The 13,902-nt window shown below is 45.3% G+C and overlaps 4 protein-coding genes across 4 annotated transcripts; 1 reads left to right on the forward strand and 3 right to left on the reverse strand.

Moving 5' to 3' along the window:
* Positions 1-3,199: 3,199 nt before the first annotated feature.
* Positions 3,200-3,929, forward strand: N7496_006425 (alpha/beta hydrolase; the record flags this gene model as incomplete). Its single annotated transcript, XM_056699354.1, has 2 exons — positions 3,200-3,601; positions 3,675-3,929. The coding sequence occupies 2 exons, from the start codon at positions 3,200-3,202 to the stop codon at positions 3,927-3,929; spliced, it is 657 nt and encodes a 218-aa protein (XP_056554767.1).
* An 892-nt stretch (positions 3,930-4,821) lies between these two features.
* N7496_006426 (NAD(P)/FAD-dependent oxidoreductase) lies at positions 4,822-6,057 on the reverse strand (the record flags this gene model as incomplete). Its single annotated transcript, XM_056699355.1, has 1 exon — positions 4,822-6,057. The coding sequence occupies one exon, from the start codon at positions 6,055-6,057 to the stop codon at positions 4,822-4,824; it is 1,236 nt and encodes a 411-aa protein (XP_056554768.1).
* Positions 6,058-9,211: 3,154 nt separating this feature from the next.
* N7496_006427 (uncharacterized protein) lies at positions 9,212-11,123 on the reverse strand (the record flags this gene model as incomplete). Its single annotated transcript, XM_056699356.1, has 4 exons — positions 9,212-9,827; positions 9,882-10,000; positions 10,076-10,168; positions 10,254-11,123. 4 exons carry the CDS (start codon positions 11,121-11,123, stop codon positions 9,212-9,214), a joined length of 1,698 nt encoding a protein of 565 aa, XP_056554769.1.
* Positions 11,124-13,090: 1,967 nt separating this feature from the next.
* Positions 13,091-13,886, reverse strand: N7496_006428 (uncharacterized protein; the record flags this gene model as incomplete). The annotated part of the gene is made up of 4 exons (XM_056699357.1): positions 13,091-13,372; positions 13,422-13,543; positions 13,601-13,804; positions 13,829-13,886. The coding sequence occupies 4 exons, from the start codon at positions 13,884-13,886 to the stop codon at positions 13,091-13,093; spliced, it is 666 nt and encodes a 221-aa protein (XP_056554770.1).
* Between the last annotated feature and the right edge of the window lie 16 nt (positions 13,887-13,902).

Here is a 13,902-nt window from a genome sequence, read left to right on the forward strand (position 1 = left end):
CTTTTTTTTAAACCATAACCCACGATAACTTATTCTTATGCCTTGAAAGCTTCACTAAGCTGCGAGAGCACATTCCGGGCACTCTCAGAACATCGGTTGTAGTTACGTAGCTTATTAGTTCTATTCCGCTGTTTACGGTACTGTTACGGTTGAGCCTGTTTGAGTCCGTCTGGAGGAGCAACTAGCGAGTTTAGGTTATTTGTTTGGATGCTTCGTAAATTTCCGAAATATGAAGTTTGCTAGGAAAGTGGCTAAGGCCGGATGCCTATAAAAGGCCTAACTCGCATCCCCGTAGATTTCCTCCGTTTCTTCTCTCCTTAGATTTGATTCCTTCGCTAGATAGCACCAAATACAGATACCTATTCTCATCTCGATTAGCTCGTAATAGCTACTGTGATTTAAACACTTCTAATCGGCTTCTGCTGCTATCTTCCGTAACTTTAATCACGCTATGACCGTGCAGCCATAGCTCCTTGCCTCCCCGCTAGACCCGATATCTTCGACTATTACCTCATGAAAGAAAACTCACCCTGCTTAGCTCATTTGTGAGATTCGATTCCATGTTTTATTCTGCCAAGATTAATATTATCCCACTCTTCAATAAATTTTGACTTTACGGATATGGTTTTGCATCTATGTACGTCTAATCATCACACCCTACGCCACACTTTGCGACGCAACTTAGTACGTATATTTTAGCTGATCTTAGCGAATTTTCGTTTGTACCTGCGTTAGATTTTATTATCACTTAGCTCCACTTCATTTTCGCACTGATTTTTATAATAGTTTATGATTCCGCTACGATTCCCCACAAGGGCATATTTAGCACATACGACCATAGGGTATGGAGAATAGGGCTTCCCGTCCGCTCAGCCGTACTTAAGCCTATTCTAGTACGCAGTCAATTCTCAATGTGCCCTGCGCTCTAAAATGGCGCAGGATTTGATCTTAGGGTGAGTGTGGGTGATATGGGTGAGAAGTTTGGAGACTGGGATGAGAGAGATGAGAACGGGGTGAGAGAGGGTGAGAAAGGAGTAAGGATTCTCACCTAGATCACCAACACCACCCACTTCTCACTTTTCCTCTGTCGCTAGACTCTATACTATAAATATGTGCCTAGGGCGCTGGTAATGTCTGCTGTCGTCTTTCCCCTAACCTAGAGATACCCTACTCTGCGAAGAAGATACTCCTAGAAAGATCTTTAAAAGAAACTTAACGAAAGACTTATACGTGCTACGTTACGTGGCCTTACCCGTGAGTATTAGAATGAAAGGGAAAATAAGGACAACTCTATATACCTCAAATAGCTCGCTCTAGCTACTCTGGAAAAGTATAAGGATATATCGATGAACTAGATATTATAGGTTATCCGATCTATAGTCTTTAGGCCGTAAAACTTATTTTAGTAGATAGAGACTATCTCGTACAGAGGCGACCTATACTAATTTCTCTAAAAACAAACGTGATCCTACCCTATAGCTTCTAAAATATTTTACCGAAAACTATATTATAACAAGGAAAAGAATGCCTTTACAGAAATCCGCTTGTTAGAGCCTGATTAATTTCACTTCAAAATAGGAGCGAGAGACTTTTCGATCTCTACCGATGCACGTTAAGAACGATATTCTAAGCGTAAGTCGTCTAGTTCTGCTCTATATGATTTATTCTAAAAGCCTACAAGTATATTAGGCAAGATCTTATAAAGAAATATAAATTACCTACTAAGCTACGAGAGCGCTTTATAGTTATAGCGAAAGATATTGACTACCTTCTTCGCAGTCTTTTCAGCGATGATTAGCACGATTATAAGCACGAAAGAGCCCATGTATAAGTAGGGAGTGGATTCGGGTGGGAAATAGGTACTCCCTCAAGGGAGAAATAGTATAGCTGAATTATGCCATAGCTTGGTGGGGGACCAGTCCGTTGATTTCATATTACGTATTATCTAGGGCTGTAGAACGTCTCTTGCATGTCGAAAGTGAACTTAAAAGACAATCAAGGCGTCAGAAAGATGGTACTTGGTATAGTATTGTTTCAATGAGGATTTGAAGCCTTAACAGCTATTCTATCTTCAGGAGCTTCGTTTGAGTTTAGGCCGCGATTATAAATTGTGGTGGTTGGATAATCTGTTGTCATTACATGTTATAGGAGCAGGGGAAATAGGCTATCAATACATAGGCTATCAATGCAGAGGCTGGTAAGGGGCGTAAATCGTTAAATTAATGCCTGTGTGTTCCGGTACATGAAGTTACAAAATCCCAATAAAATGACTCATCAAAAAAAAATCTTTAGTTTGAGTCTTTGGATAGCTCCATTTAAAATATTACTTTAATCTTGTTTGTGAAACTCCTCCCATATCCTAAACGTTGATATCGTGTTATGTCTCCTGATTTGAAGCCGTCTTCTATGATTATTTACAGTTAATTTGTTGCAAAATAAGGTTGCTTGAATAAATTCTACATGATGAAGGTAGGGTGCTTATTTAGTGGCCAAGAATCACATCATTCAAGGACCGGAGGAGCTCTGAAGATTACTCGGGTCGGGTATTCGGGTACTCTACCACGACAGAATCCCGAATTCCTCTTCCAGGTGGTAGTTACTAAGATCATCTGACAATGTAGTCAATTAAGTCGGATATCTGAGTTAGTTAGCCACTGCGATTTTTAATAAGCAGTATATCTAAGTTATTTGTGTCTGTAACTTGTACGATCCGAGTAATCGTCTAATTTCACTTCAAACAAAACCGTGACTATAGGGCCTTCGACACTAATTCCCCCACGAGACATACACGCTTTCTTATCCAGTCGGAGGATTAAAATTATTCCCCATGCCCTTGAGTTCCGAGGAGTAAGTGATAACGTCCGTAAGCATGTCAAGGCTACAGGAAAGTCGTCCTGTATTCTGCCGATCTGAATACCGTATTAAGCCAAGGCAGACTGCCCTAATCATTCACAGAATCTTCTAGGGACTATAATAGCCGTAAAAATCCGTAACTATGGCAAGTAGCTCACATTGGGCCGAATCTTGACCATACAGGCAGTAAAATTTCAGGTGGTTACCGGACTAGAAAGCACCACCGTAAGCTAACAAATGTGTAACCGATTTCTCTGCGTTTCTGCAGCCCACCCGAATTCCCGATTACAGGTTTATAAAGCCCGGTTTATGACCATAAACTTCTTTGGCCAACCAGTGCTCTACAATGTCGAACCCGACTCTGATATTCGCGCCTGGCGCGTGGTATCCGCCTACATCATTCAACCTGATTATTGACAACCTGCTGGAGTACCGCCGCCGTACCGTTACATTTCCCTCCATCCAATCGGCGACTAGGGTTCCAGACCTCCAACCGGACATTGACGCTGTTCTGTTTACTGTCGATCAAGAGGCAGAAGAAGGTCACGACATAGTTGTCATATTGCATATTTGGGCGGGTGTACCTGGTTCTAGTGCATTGGACGGACTGAGCAAATCCGAGCGCCGGGCAAAAGGACGCAAAGGTGGCATTGTGAAGCTATTATTTATTGCCGCATTTATTCCTATACTTGGAGAAAGCCTCGTCGGTGCGTTTGGCGGAAAACATCCATCCTGGTTTGTGAGGTATGTCAGTTGCATTGCATTCTACTAAGGATCCATTTCGACAAGAGAGTTTTCTGTTTCTGATAAGCTTCTTTTAGGAATCCAAAAATACCGTGACTGCCAATGATCCACATGGGAGGTTCTTTCATGATGTACCCAACGGAGCAGAGTGGGACAAATCACTTGGGCCTCATGCATGGGCGACAAAGATTGCACCTGCTACTGGAACCGCATATAGGACCATTCCCTGTGCTTATCTTCTCTGCAAAAACGACCGCGCGATTCCTTTCGTGATCCAGCAGATGCTGATAGACCGGGCGCGGGTGGAGGGGCCCAATTCGAAACTGAAATAATTGAAACTAGACATACTCCCTGGTTGGTGGCAACAGGTCTTACATTGTAGACTCTCTTGTGCTTGAATCACCTCACTGATGCCCTTTCTATCTTTATAAAATTAAAAACGGTCTGCAGTAATATATTCAGCTTAAGACAAACAAAAAACGAATGTTAGACTTCACACAGCAGGTAAATAACGGATCCATTACCTTGAGCACCTTAACAGAATTTTCATCACCGTTATAGTCTAGTTATATAACAACTTGGGGAACTATTAGCCAACTTCAATAGAGAAATAAGGGTCGTAAAGAGCCCAAGGAACAAGGAGACAACCTTGAAAGGCAAAGAGTTTTATAGTGTTCAGTAGTGTAGTATACTACTACTAGCCCTAGTACAGTAAATTCTCAAAGCCTAGGCTACGCTATGATGACCATTCCAAGGACTGTACCTGGGTCTGTCAAAGTCTAGCATTATACGATCAAATTGCACAGTTTTGATTTACTCTGCTCTAAATTATTTTACACTACGACTAGGACCTAGCGGAGGCGACCCGGAGTCATGGTAAACTAAAGCTTCTGGAGCTAGTGCATACACGAAGCCAGTCTTACAGACAGAATATATTAAGTTGTTCCGTCTTGCTACCTAGCACCTAACGAGTGCTGCCTTGAAATTGCAACTTCTCCAATTCTAACCAAACATTGAAAACATCGAACGGTATACGACGATACAAATTGCTCCTCATTATCCCTTTGGTTACCGGAGAGTCCATTTGCAATATGGCTATGAAAGATGGCTAACCACATCCTAGAATTCCGAGGCCCCAGGCTGTAACCTGTGCTCTTTCACAACGACCTTTGTTATTCGGCGCCACTGGAGATCTTCGTATCGGAGTGGGTGGATCATGTAAAATCATCGATCTTCCGTTACCGCAGAAAGGATGAACTCAATCAATTGGGTTCCGTTGAGCTCAACTGGTCTGGCTTCATCGAGTGCCCGTCGGTAATCCTTTGGAGGATAAATCACATTCCGGTTGATAAAACACTTCACCCGCTTTGCCATCTCGCCTGTGAATTTTATGTCTCTCCCCCAGCCTTCGGAGACAACGGCGCCGTAAGAACCCAGATCTAGACAGCACACATACGCGGGCTGAGTGTAAGCTATCATAGGCTCACCAAGAACATCAGCTGCTGCATTATAACCTGACACACGGCCAAGTGGAATTGCATGCTGGCAGGACATCATGGTATAGTGGCCATCGGTATCGGACAGAGCAGAGGCTGCATCACCGGTGGCAAAAACATTCGGGGTTGATGGAACACGAAGGTGCTCGTCGACATAGAGGCGACCAAGTCCATCCTTAGATCCGGATATCTGCTGCGTGAGAGTGGTCGCCCTCACACCGGCAGTCCAAATGGCAGTCTTGGTGGGGATTCGCTCGCCAGATGTAAGGATCACGCTATCAGCGTCGATTGATGCGACTCTACATCCAAGCTTCACTTCAATTCCAAGATCCTTCAAAGCTTGGGAGATAGCCGGACGCGGCCCTGGTCCAAGCGCCTGGCCAACCTCTTCAGAATTGTCGATCAAAAGAATACGATGATTTGGAATATGGGTAAGGCGTTTGGGAAGCTCTGTCACAATCTCAAGGCCAGTGAAACCAGCACCGCAGACGACGACAGTATCGCGAGCACGGCTTGGAGGAAGTGATGCCAAATTCTCAATATGAGTCTCAAGCTTGATAGCCGACTTTAGAGAGTCAATATCGAATGCATATCTTTCAAGTCCAGCAATAGCCCGAGGTTGCACAACGGAGCTACCAGCTGCCATAATCAGGCGGTCGTAATCAAAAGCTGATTCGAGTCCAGAGGGAGATTGGACAATAACCGTGTTGGCCCCGGTGTCAACTGTCTTCACAATGCCTGGGAAGAACTTGATGCCTGCATCCTCAAACATAGTACCAAGGGGTTGAGTGAAGCTGGCCGCATTTGCCTCGTAGAGTCGCGGACGAATCACTAGCGTTGGCTCGGGCGAGATGACGAGTATCTCAATATCGTTCCCTTCCTGCGAAAGGTTGATAAGGCGCTTGGCTGAGAAAGCACTCCAGACGCCACTGAACCCCGTACCAATGATGATGATTCTAGCCATTGTTGACGTTCTTTCGATTCAAGACGTATACCAGCAAACAAAGTGAGCTTTGGTGTTCTAACTGACTGATCAGGAAATTGAAATATTCTACAAGATGCAAAATGACATGAGTTTATATACTTTTGCCAAAAAAAACTGTTAGGCTATTGGAAGGAATCGTTTAATGTCATAAAAATTGCGAATAGCCATCAGTGGCTGATCACGTTTGGCGGATCACCGTCCGACCTCTCAGTCGGATTCCGGAGCGGGTCCCGAGTACCCGAGTACCCGGGTACCTGCTCATCTTCAGAACATCACCTCTACCTTGATTTGCAAATTTGCCTTGGTAATGAATAGCACGCCGCATAAGAGTTAATCTCTTGCATGCTTGCCTTGTCGCTCGCACTTCCTACAGTGCGATGGAAAGCGACCGTGCTACGCTCGCTGCTCTGAGATCGGGAAGCAATGCAACGACGCCCAGTCGCACAGAGGTGGCCTGGATCGCGTAGGTCTGGCAGAGCAGGGGAAACGACTTGGTGCCACAGAAACCGCGGTGGCCGAGCAGGTGGGCCCGCAAAGACGTGCGATTTCTTAACATGGCTCAGAATGCGCACCTTGATTCTTTGCTGATGTCCATAGTAGCTACGACTTGCTCAACGAGATCAGCATTAGCGATGGCTGGTCTGATATATATTCCCCTGCGGCGACCCATATTGATGTTGGTAATATTCAGAACGATCCCTTAATCGATGTCTATTATAAGAACTTTCGCACGCTCCACCTATTCCTGCTACCCTCCACAATGATGCCTTGCTAGACTTTGCCAAGACCAGACCCGGCGGGTCAATTCCAAACCCCTTATTGCTATTATGCGGCTTATTAGATATACAGTAAACTCCCGTTTTCGGCACGGGCCTCCGTGCAACAGAATTCCGATGTGCCTAATGAAAGTGTGCCACTAATATCGCGCTAAACCTCATCTAGTAAGAACTAGTCTGTTTTTGGTCTAAAGTAGTCATCCACCCTTCTCTGCTTCCTCCCATTGATCTCGAATCGAGAAAAAAGATGAGCGATCCTCTCTATATCACGTAGATCTCTCTCAGTAATTCCCTCTTGGTGCTGGGCAAATTGAAGAGCTTTATGCATATATTCAATAGCTTCAACACGCGAGAGGATATCCAGCGGTGGTCCGAATATATATTCGTCCTGGTCGTCCTCGCTATCCTGAACCCCATTATCCCCACCTGTATTTTCTTCTGAAAAATGAACGATAATATCAGATAAATCAGGCTCTTCCACGTCGATGTTTTCTCCTGGAGGGTCTAGAAATTCATCTAATGCCATAACCTCTGTACCAGGAAGCCGGTCGGTCACCTCTGCGTATAAATCACCTAGTTGAAGGTCCTCAGACGGAGACGTATTTATCTCATTAGTGCTAGGACTAATAAGCGTGCTCTTGATAAAGCACTTCTGAATAGTCTCATCTAGAACGTCACGTCTCCAAGCCTAGGTGATCCAATGTAGTGTGTAATAGAGGCTCATTCTCTGCGTAGGATCGACGCCGCGGTCTATCATATTAACCATCCATGTCAACCATTTCTTCCGATAATAGTGCTTAAGGTTTCTAATGATACCCTGGTCTAATGGCTAGTAAACCGAGGTCGCGTTTGGTGGCAAAAAAACGACTTTAATATTAGACGGCGGTGGCGCATGTTCAAGCGCAGAGAGATACGCGCTAAAGTTATCGAGCAATAGCACGACTCGTCTTTATGTGCCAATATGCCTATAAAACGAGCGGAACCATTCTTGCATAACATTACCGCGCATCCATGCGTTCTTGTTCCATCGCCAGACATATCCAAGTACTAGGATATTGAGTTTTCGTAGAGCACGAGGCATCTTCGCAGTGCCTATTAACCATAGAGGCATTCGATCTGAACCAGTAGCATTAGTCGTTACTGCGAGAGTAATCCTGGTCTTGTCTTTTTTATAACCAGGACTACCCTTACTCGATAGACCCCCATTTGGCATTCGACGCCAGAATAGACCTGTTTCATCCATATTATAGACATCGTTTGGCTGATATTGGTCGCAGATAGCCCGAATAGCTTCCATGTCGGAATACATCGAAGCCGGAACCGATGCAGATTCGCCATAGGAGGTATAATATCAGATCGAATGGCGCTGTTTGAACCGTGATAGCCACCCTTTAGAGAAAAGTGGCGGGTCGAGATCTTTATACTGGGGTATTTTCTTCCAATATTCGACGGCTTTGCTCTGAATCAATGGGCCTGTTATAGGAAAACCGGCATTCTCGTGACGCTGCTGCCAGATATATAGGGCCTTATCTAATAGAGGCCACCGAGATGCTAACGGGCGTTTGTTCTAACCAGCTAAACCAGTATCAAGGTACTCGTATTTGGATGAAAGAATCTTGGAGACGGTCGCACGGTTGATATGACGATTAAATTGAGATGAAAACCACTCAGCGCATTCTCTCTGAGTAGGTTTAGGGCGTGTCTCCGATGCATAGATACGTAATGCTTTTTTCTGAGCATCGGATATACCTTTATTAGGTTGTTTTGGTATAGCTAGTTTAGCTGAAAGAGCGACCGAAGAAGGGGTGGAAGGGTTGGAAGGGGAAAAATCCTGCATTCTGATTGGTCGGTTTATATGACTAAGCAAAAATTGAAGAGAATTTTGTGTGCCAGACAAAAAGGTGTGCCGGTTGGCCTCTTATATATGGGAAAACTCTAAGAAGTGGGTCCATCCAACAGATTTTGGTGCCTAATAAAAATGTGTGCCTAACCTGGGAGTGCCGAAAACGGGAGTTTACTGTATATTCATGTCGCAAGAATGGCCACTTCCGCGCAAAGATAATGTTGAGACAAGCTTTTCTCAAAATTTTCTAGGAGATCTAATCATGGTTGAATGTCGACTTTGATATTCGATGGCATTATTGTTGTACGACTATAGGTTTCGATAATATATGCTTTCTATTGGGCGTTGGAACCTAGTCGCGAAATGAGAGTTAAAACCAACGCCAAACAGCTAGGCAAGCACAGACAAGCAAATCATTCGGTTAGGAGAAAGTATAACTTAATATACAAGTCTCAGTTAACATCATAATGAAATAAGAACTTTCCGCCGTAAAGTATCGCTAAACTTGCATTACCTACTGATTGTACCCCTGTGTGCGATCAAAATTCCGAGTTCCGGCAACATCTTCAAGAATATCCCAACCACAAAGATCCTCAATAGAATGCATAAAAGGAAGAGTATCGAGATCGTTCCGGAAATCATAGTCTGAATCTTGACTTCTCTCCCTTGGACCTTCATCGGGGGGTGGAACTGCATTCGGGCTTGGAGTTCCACTTGCGACGCTGGGCTGTATTCCTAACATATGCCGCGCGATGGCCTGTATCTCCCGTACATTTCTCGCCGCCCGTGGCCAAGTATCACCCAACGCTTTGAGACAACCAATAGTCATGCGGATCTGATCTCTGGCGGTAGCCAAGTCTCTATCCTCGAACAAAAGGTTGCAGGCAGAGAGGAGTGCTAGGGCTCCTTGGCTCACCATGCAGGTCGCGAAAGGGGTGTGGTGGAACTTTCGAATTGGTAATGCCAAAAGGCGGATTTGTGCTTCCACAGATCGCAAAACTCGTACTGTATGTATGTTGACGAGATCGGGTTTTAGTGTATCCAAAGGTGGTTTTCGAGCGCAGCTTGATATATCCTCTGAAACATTGAATTTAAGATCTGAAAGTGGCCTGTGTATTCCTATCGTCGCACTGTATGACCTATAAGCTCCTATACCATATGATATATCCTGCTGATCGACCTACACGTGAATGATCATATTTGCCTGAAACATAAGCTCATCAATTTCTCCTGTTTTCTTCATGACTTGCTTTTGCTTCTTCGGCAATAGCAGCCGCCAGCCATCAAGGCAAGAGTCTGCAGCCTGGATAATATGGATTGAGCCTTCTGTGTTCGAAATCCTTGGTGTTGAAAACATGGTCGATGCTACGCAACGTACAGCGCCGACAAGGTACGCAAAGGACGAAAATGTTTCCTCCTGCGTGAATTCGCGACAATCAAATTCTTGTAGGTTTCTTGGCGCGGGTATATGCTGGTCAATAGTGAGATATGGAAGCCTTAAGACTACCCACGGAACCAGATGGCACCGGACGGAGAAACAAATCGTCACTACTTACTCCTGATTCATATTCCGACTCCTCACATGGCAGATCCACCGTAGCGTCAATGTTTGCAACTGCAAAGTTCATGGTTCCGAGGGTTCCGGTATAGTATCCGTTCACAATGTAGAGCATCCACCAAGTCCTTCTCCAACATTCTTGCAAGACAGGATCATCCCCTCCATGTTTTGTCGAAAAGTCTCGCAAAAACATCTGCATATCAGTAGCAGAATGGGTTGCGTGGTCTATTTCCGCTTTTGCTTCAGCTTTGTAGTCGTACCAGAATAATGCCATCGAATATAAAAGTCGGCACTGAACCATGACTGGGTCATCCGCTGTAGTTTTAGAGAGACACGTCTCAACATAATCCTTGAGCGGGATTGACCATTCGCATGAATTGAAGATGTGTCCAATTAAACGCATTACAGCGATGAGGGGCGTGAAATTGTTCTGCCGCCTTAAATCTTCGCAAAGTCTAGCGAAATGCCTTCGAGGTGGGACGAACGGGTGTAGTCTGTGGAAATGCTCATAGTAGGAATCGACCAAGGGATCTTCCTTGATATCGCCAATGTGGACCTGGGGCGCGGCTGGGAAGTTCTCGCTAGGCCTGCCCTCGCCAACGCTAATATCCTCGAGTGGGCTGTAGCTACTAGATGCGGATGCAAGGTACTGACGAGGTGATCCTGGCATTTGTTGGATTGTCAGGCGCCCTTCAGGGCTCAACTCATCAATTATGGTGGTTTTTGTTGCAGCAAGTCGTTTGCGCCGCTCTGCCAAGGCTGCGCGATTCAGGCCTCCTCGGCGCGACTCGGCGTAGTTGCACTGTTTCCCATACTCAGCGCAGCGGGCACAGGACGGTCGCTTTCCATCGCACTTCACATGGCGCATGCGACAGGGCAAACAAGCTAGAGAAGAGCGCATAGCTTTGGCGTTGTGACAGAGAATTGAAGTGAGAAACCTAGGAAAATCAATGGAGGGTGTTGCTCCCAAGACGTGGGTATCCGGGTATCCGGGTATGTGGAATCCGCTCGGGAACCCAACTTAGGCTATCACGCTGATTCCTCGAACATCAACACCGATGGCAACCCGTAAATTTTCGCAACATTCTAAGGGATATTTAGAGTACTTTCATCCGAACAATTCATGGTTCATAACAGTCAATTTGACCACAATCACCACTTTCCTTGAGACTATATACCTCGAATCTGAAGAACTTTAGACATGACCAGAATCATCATGCACGGCGGCTTCTCAGGTTCACAATTTCCGTGTCCGGCTTTTGCTATCCTTCAAACCTGAAGTTTGTCACAAATAACTGCCTTGACGCAAAGATATTTAGGGGATGGTATCTGGCCGAAGCAAAAATGATCCCATTGACCCCATTTGGGAGAGAACCTATACTTTTACGACCCGCAGGGCCTCAATTCACCTTTCACAACGGGAAGTGCACCAGGCTGGACAGAATTTACGTCGATTCTGACGGTGACGGCCGCGACGACAGGATCTGCACAGGTGACCACTGCCACGTTACGGCTTGTAGCGGCGGTGACTGCAGTTTTGACGGGCGATTCAAGTGATCATCCTGCCGAAAATCCGTATGTACGGGTTCGCATTGCAACGACTCTGGGGGTGTTTCGAATCGGATCGTTTTTCTTTCGAGCATATGGGCATCGGCGATGACACCGATCGTATTAACATGTTGCTTGGGAGCTACTCTTGAAGAGTATCGATAGGCAAGACAATATGAATTATTCCAGTGATGGGCACTCTCACAGAGCTACGTCGCAAGGAAATGCCGTGAAGAACCTCTCGTAGTATTCTTCGAAGTCGCTATGGCTAGTCCGTGCAGCTATCAGCCCGCCGAGCACCGAGCGGGGGAGCCTGTGTTCCCGAGCGCGGCTACTCTTAGCATAGTTCTGGATGTTTTGTCTTGATATTTCTAGAGTGCGCGCGTGGTATACGCCGCACGCGTTCCTGCACGGATCTGTCAAGGTATCGTTATCTTTGGTTAGAAGATACGATGGTTGTGTGAAGTGGCCACAACATTTGGTTGATTAACTGGTAGTAATGAAGGTTATGGAAGGGTGGTTCTTTGACAACCGACAGCAACGATCGTGATCAACGTGTTGAGCAAGATACTTGGAAGGAAAGCGTTTTGCAAATCGGTCTTGCTGATGATTGTGAGCCACACACGAACGAAGGCAAAACAAGTCACCTGCGTCAATAGTGTCTATAAAATAAATCTTAAGAACGACATTCCCCCTACGGCGGGCAGATCCCAGTCTTCTGTGCCAAAAGTCTTCTAAATGGAAGGTGGAGCAATCCTTTTTGGTATCATCGGTAGTAGTATGGTGGGTGACACATGCGAATCCTGGCTGTTGTATGTTTTTGCTTCTTCTTTAGAAGGCAAAAGAATAACAGCATTGCTATCTTGAGCGTATGGCAGGTGTGGCTTCCCCTTCATGACGGATGCCCTTCGTGATCAATATTGCCCCGATTTTTAACGTCGTATTTTCATATTATTTTGCATCTATACTCCAACCATCACACCCTACGCCATACTTTGCTTCACAACTCAGTGTGCATATAATTAGCTGATCCTAGGATATACGTGTGTACCTTTCTGCTGCCTCGTCAAAACTATATGTTCGACTTCTATGTGATCACTCAATTTATGATTCACTTTTCGTACTTGTTTCGTTCTAGGGCCACAGCGTGCGACAGCGCGCGTCACCAGTTGAATTAGACCGATCTGTAGCTTATCCGAATATAGACTAGCGTATCTTAGGATAGGGTTAGATAATTATGTATGAGTAGACGAAGGTAAATCTGATTTCGAAGATGGCAGTATCACATTAGTATTCCAACCGGATCTCTTTTGAATCACCTTCTACTCCATCCAAGTTTCCCACGCCAATCACGGAGGCCAGAACTTCACTCAGTAGGCTACTGCAAGGCTCTTCAGGAAAGTAGTCTTTTCTCAGTGGTTCATCCGGTACTTCACACTTCTCGCAATCCAGAGAACTACCTTCATGACTCTCAAATTGATGTTTGATCTCCACTGTGCTGGCTTCCCGATCCCATTCGGCATATGCTATTTGGAATCGATCGTACATCTCCCCTTCAAAGGTACGGCCCTTATAGCGAAACCAACCTTCAATGGCATTATGAAAACGTGATGTTTACCAGCAGAATGAGGATAGCCGCGTGACCCTCCCCTTCTATCTGCAGAATCCCACGCTCTACCAAGGCACTGATGTCGGGAAATATTTGTTCAATGCATGACACATGATAGTACTTATTCGGTTCTGCAGCTTATTAGATTTAATAGGTTTTACGGCTTTGACAGGATTGTGGGGACTAACCATAGTATCGACCGGAAAGGTCCTTAACATTGAAATGAAATGCAGACCTGATATTAGGTTTTCTATACAACTTGCAAGGGACGCAGTCCCAAAAGCAACAGTTGCTGCTAATGCTAGGATTTTCTTGCAAGAGAGTTACTCGTTTCTGATCGGTGAGCTCATCTTCGATGCATTCGCTTTCAAACGCGACTCGCTTGACTGGGTCTTGTGCGATCCTCTCCTAGTCACTCTCCTCTTCATCTAAGGGATCATCGAAGTAAGTAACCGGCCTTTTATGAGAAGTCATGCTTTTTGTGACGGAC

This window comes from Penicillium cataractarum (assembly GCF_028827025.1).
Source record: "Penicillium cataractarum strain IBT 29864 chromosome Unknown utg000005l, whole genome shotgun sequence".
NCBI classification, from domain to species: Eukaryota; Fungi; Ascomycota; class Eurotiomycetes; order Eurotiales; family Aspergillaceae; genus Penicillium; species Penicillium cataractarum.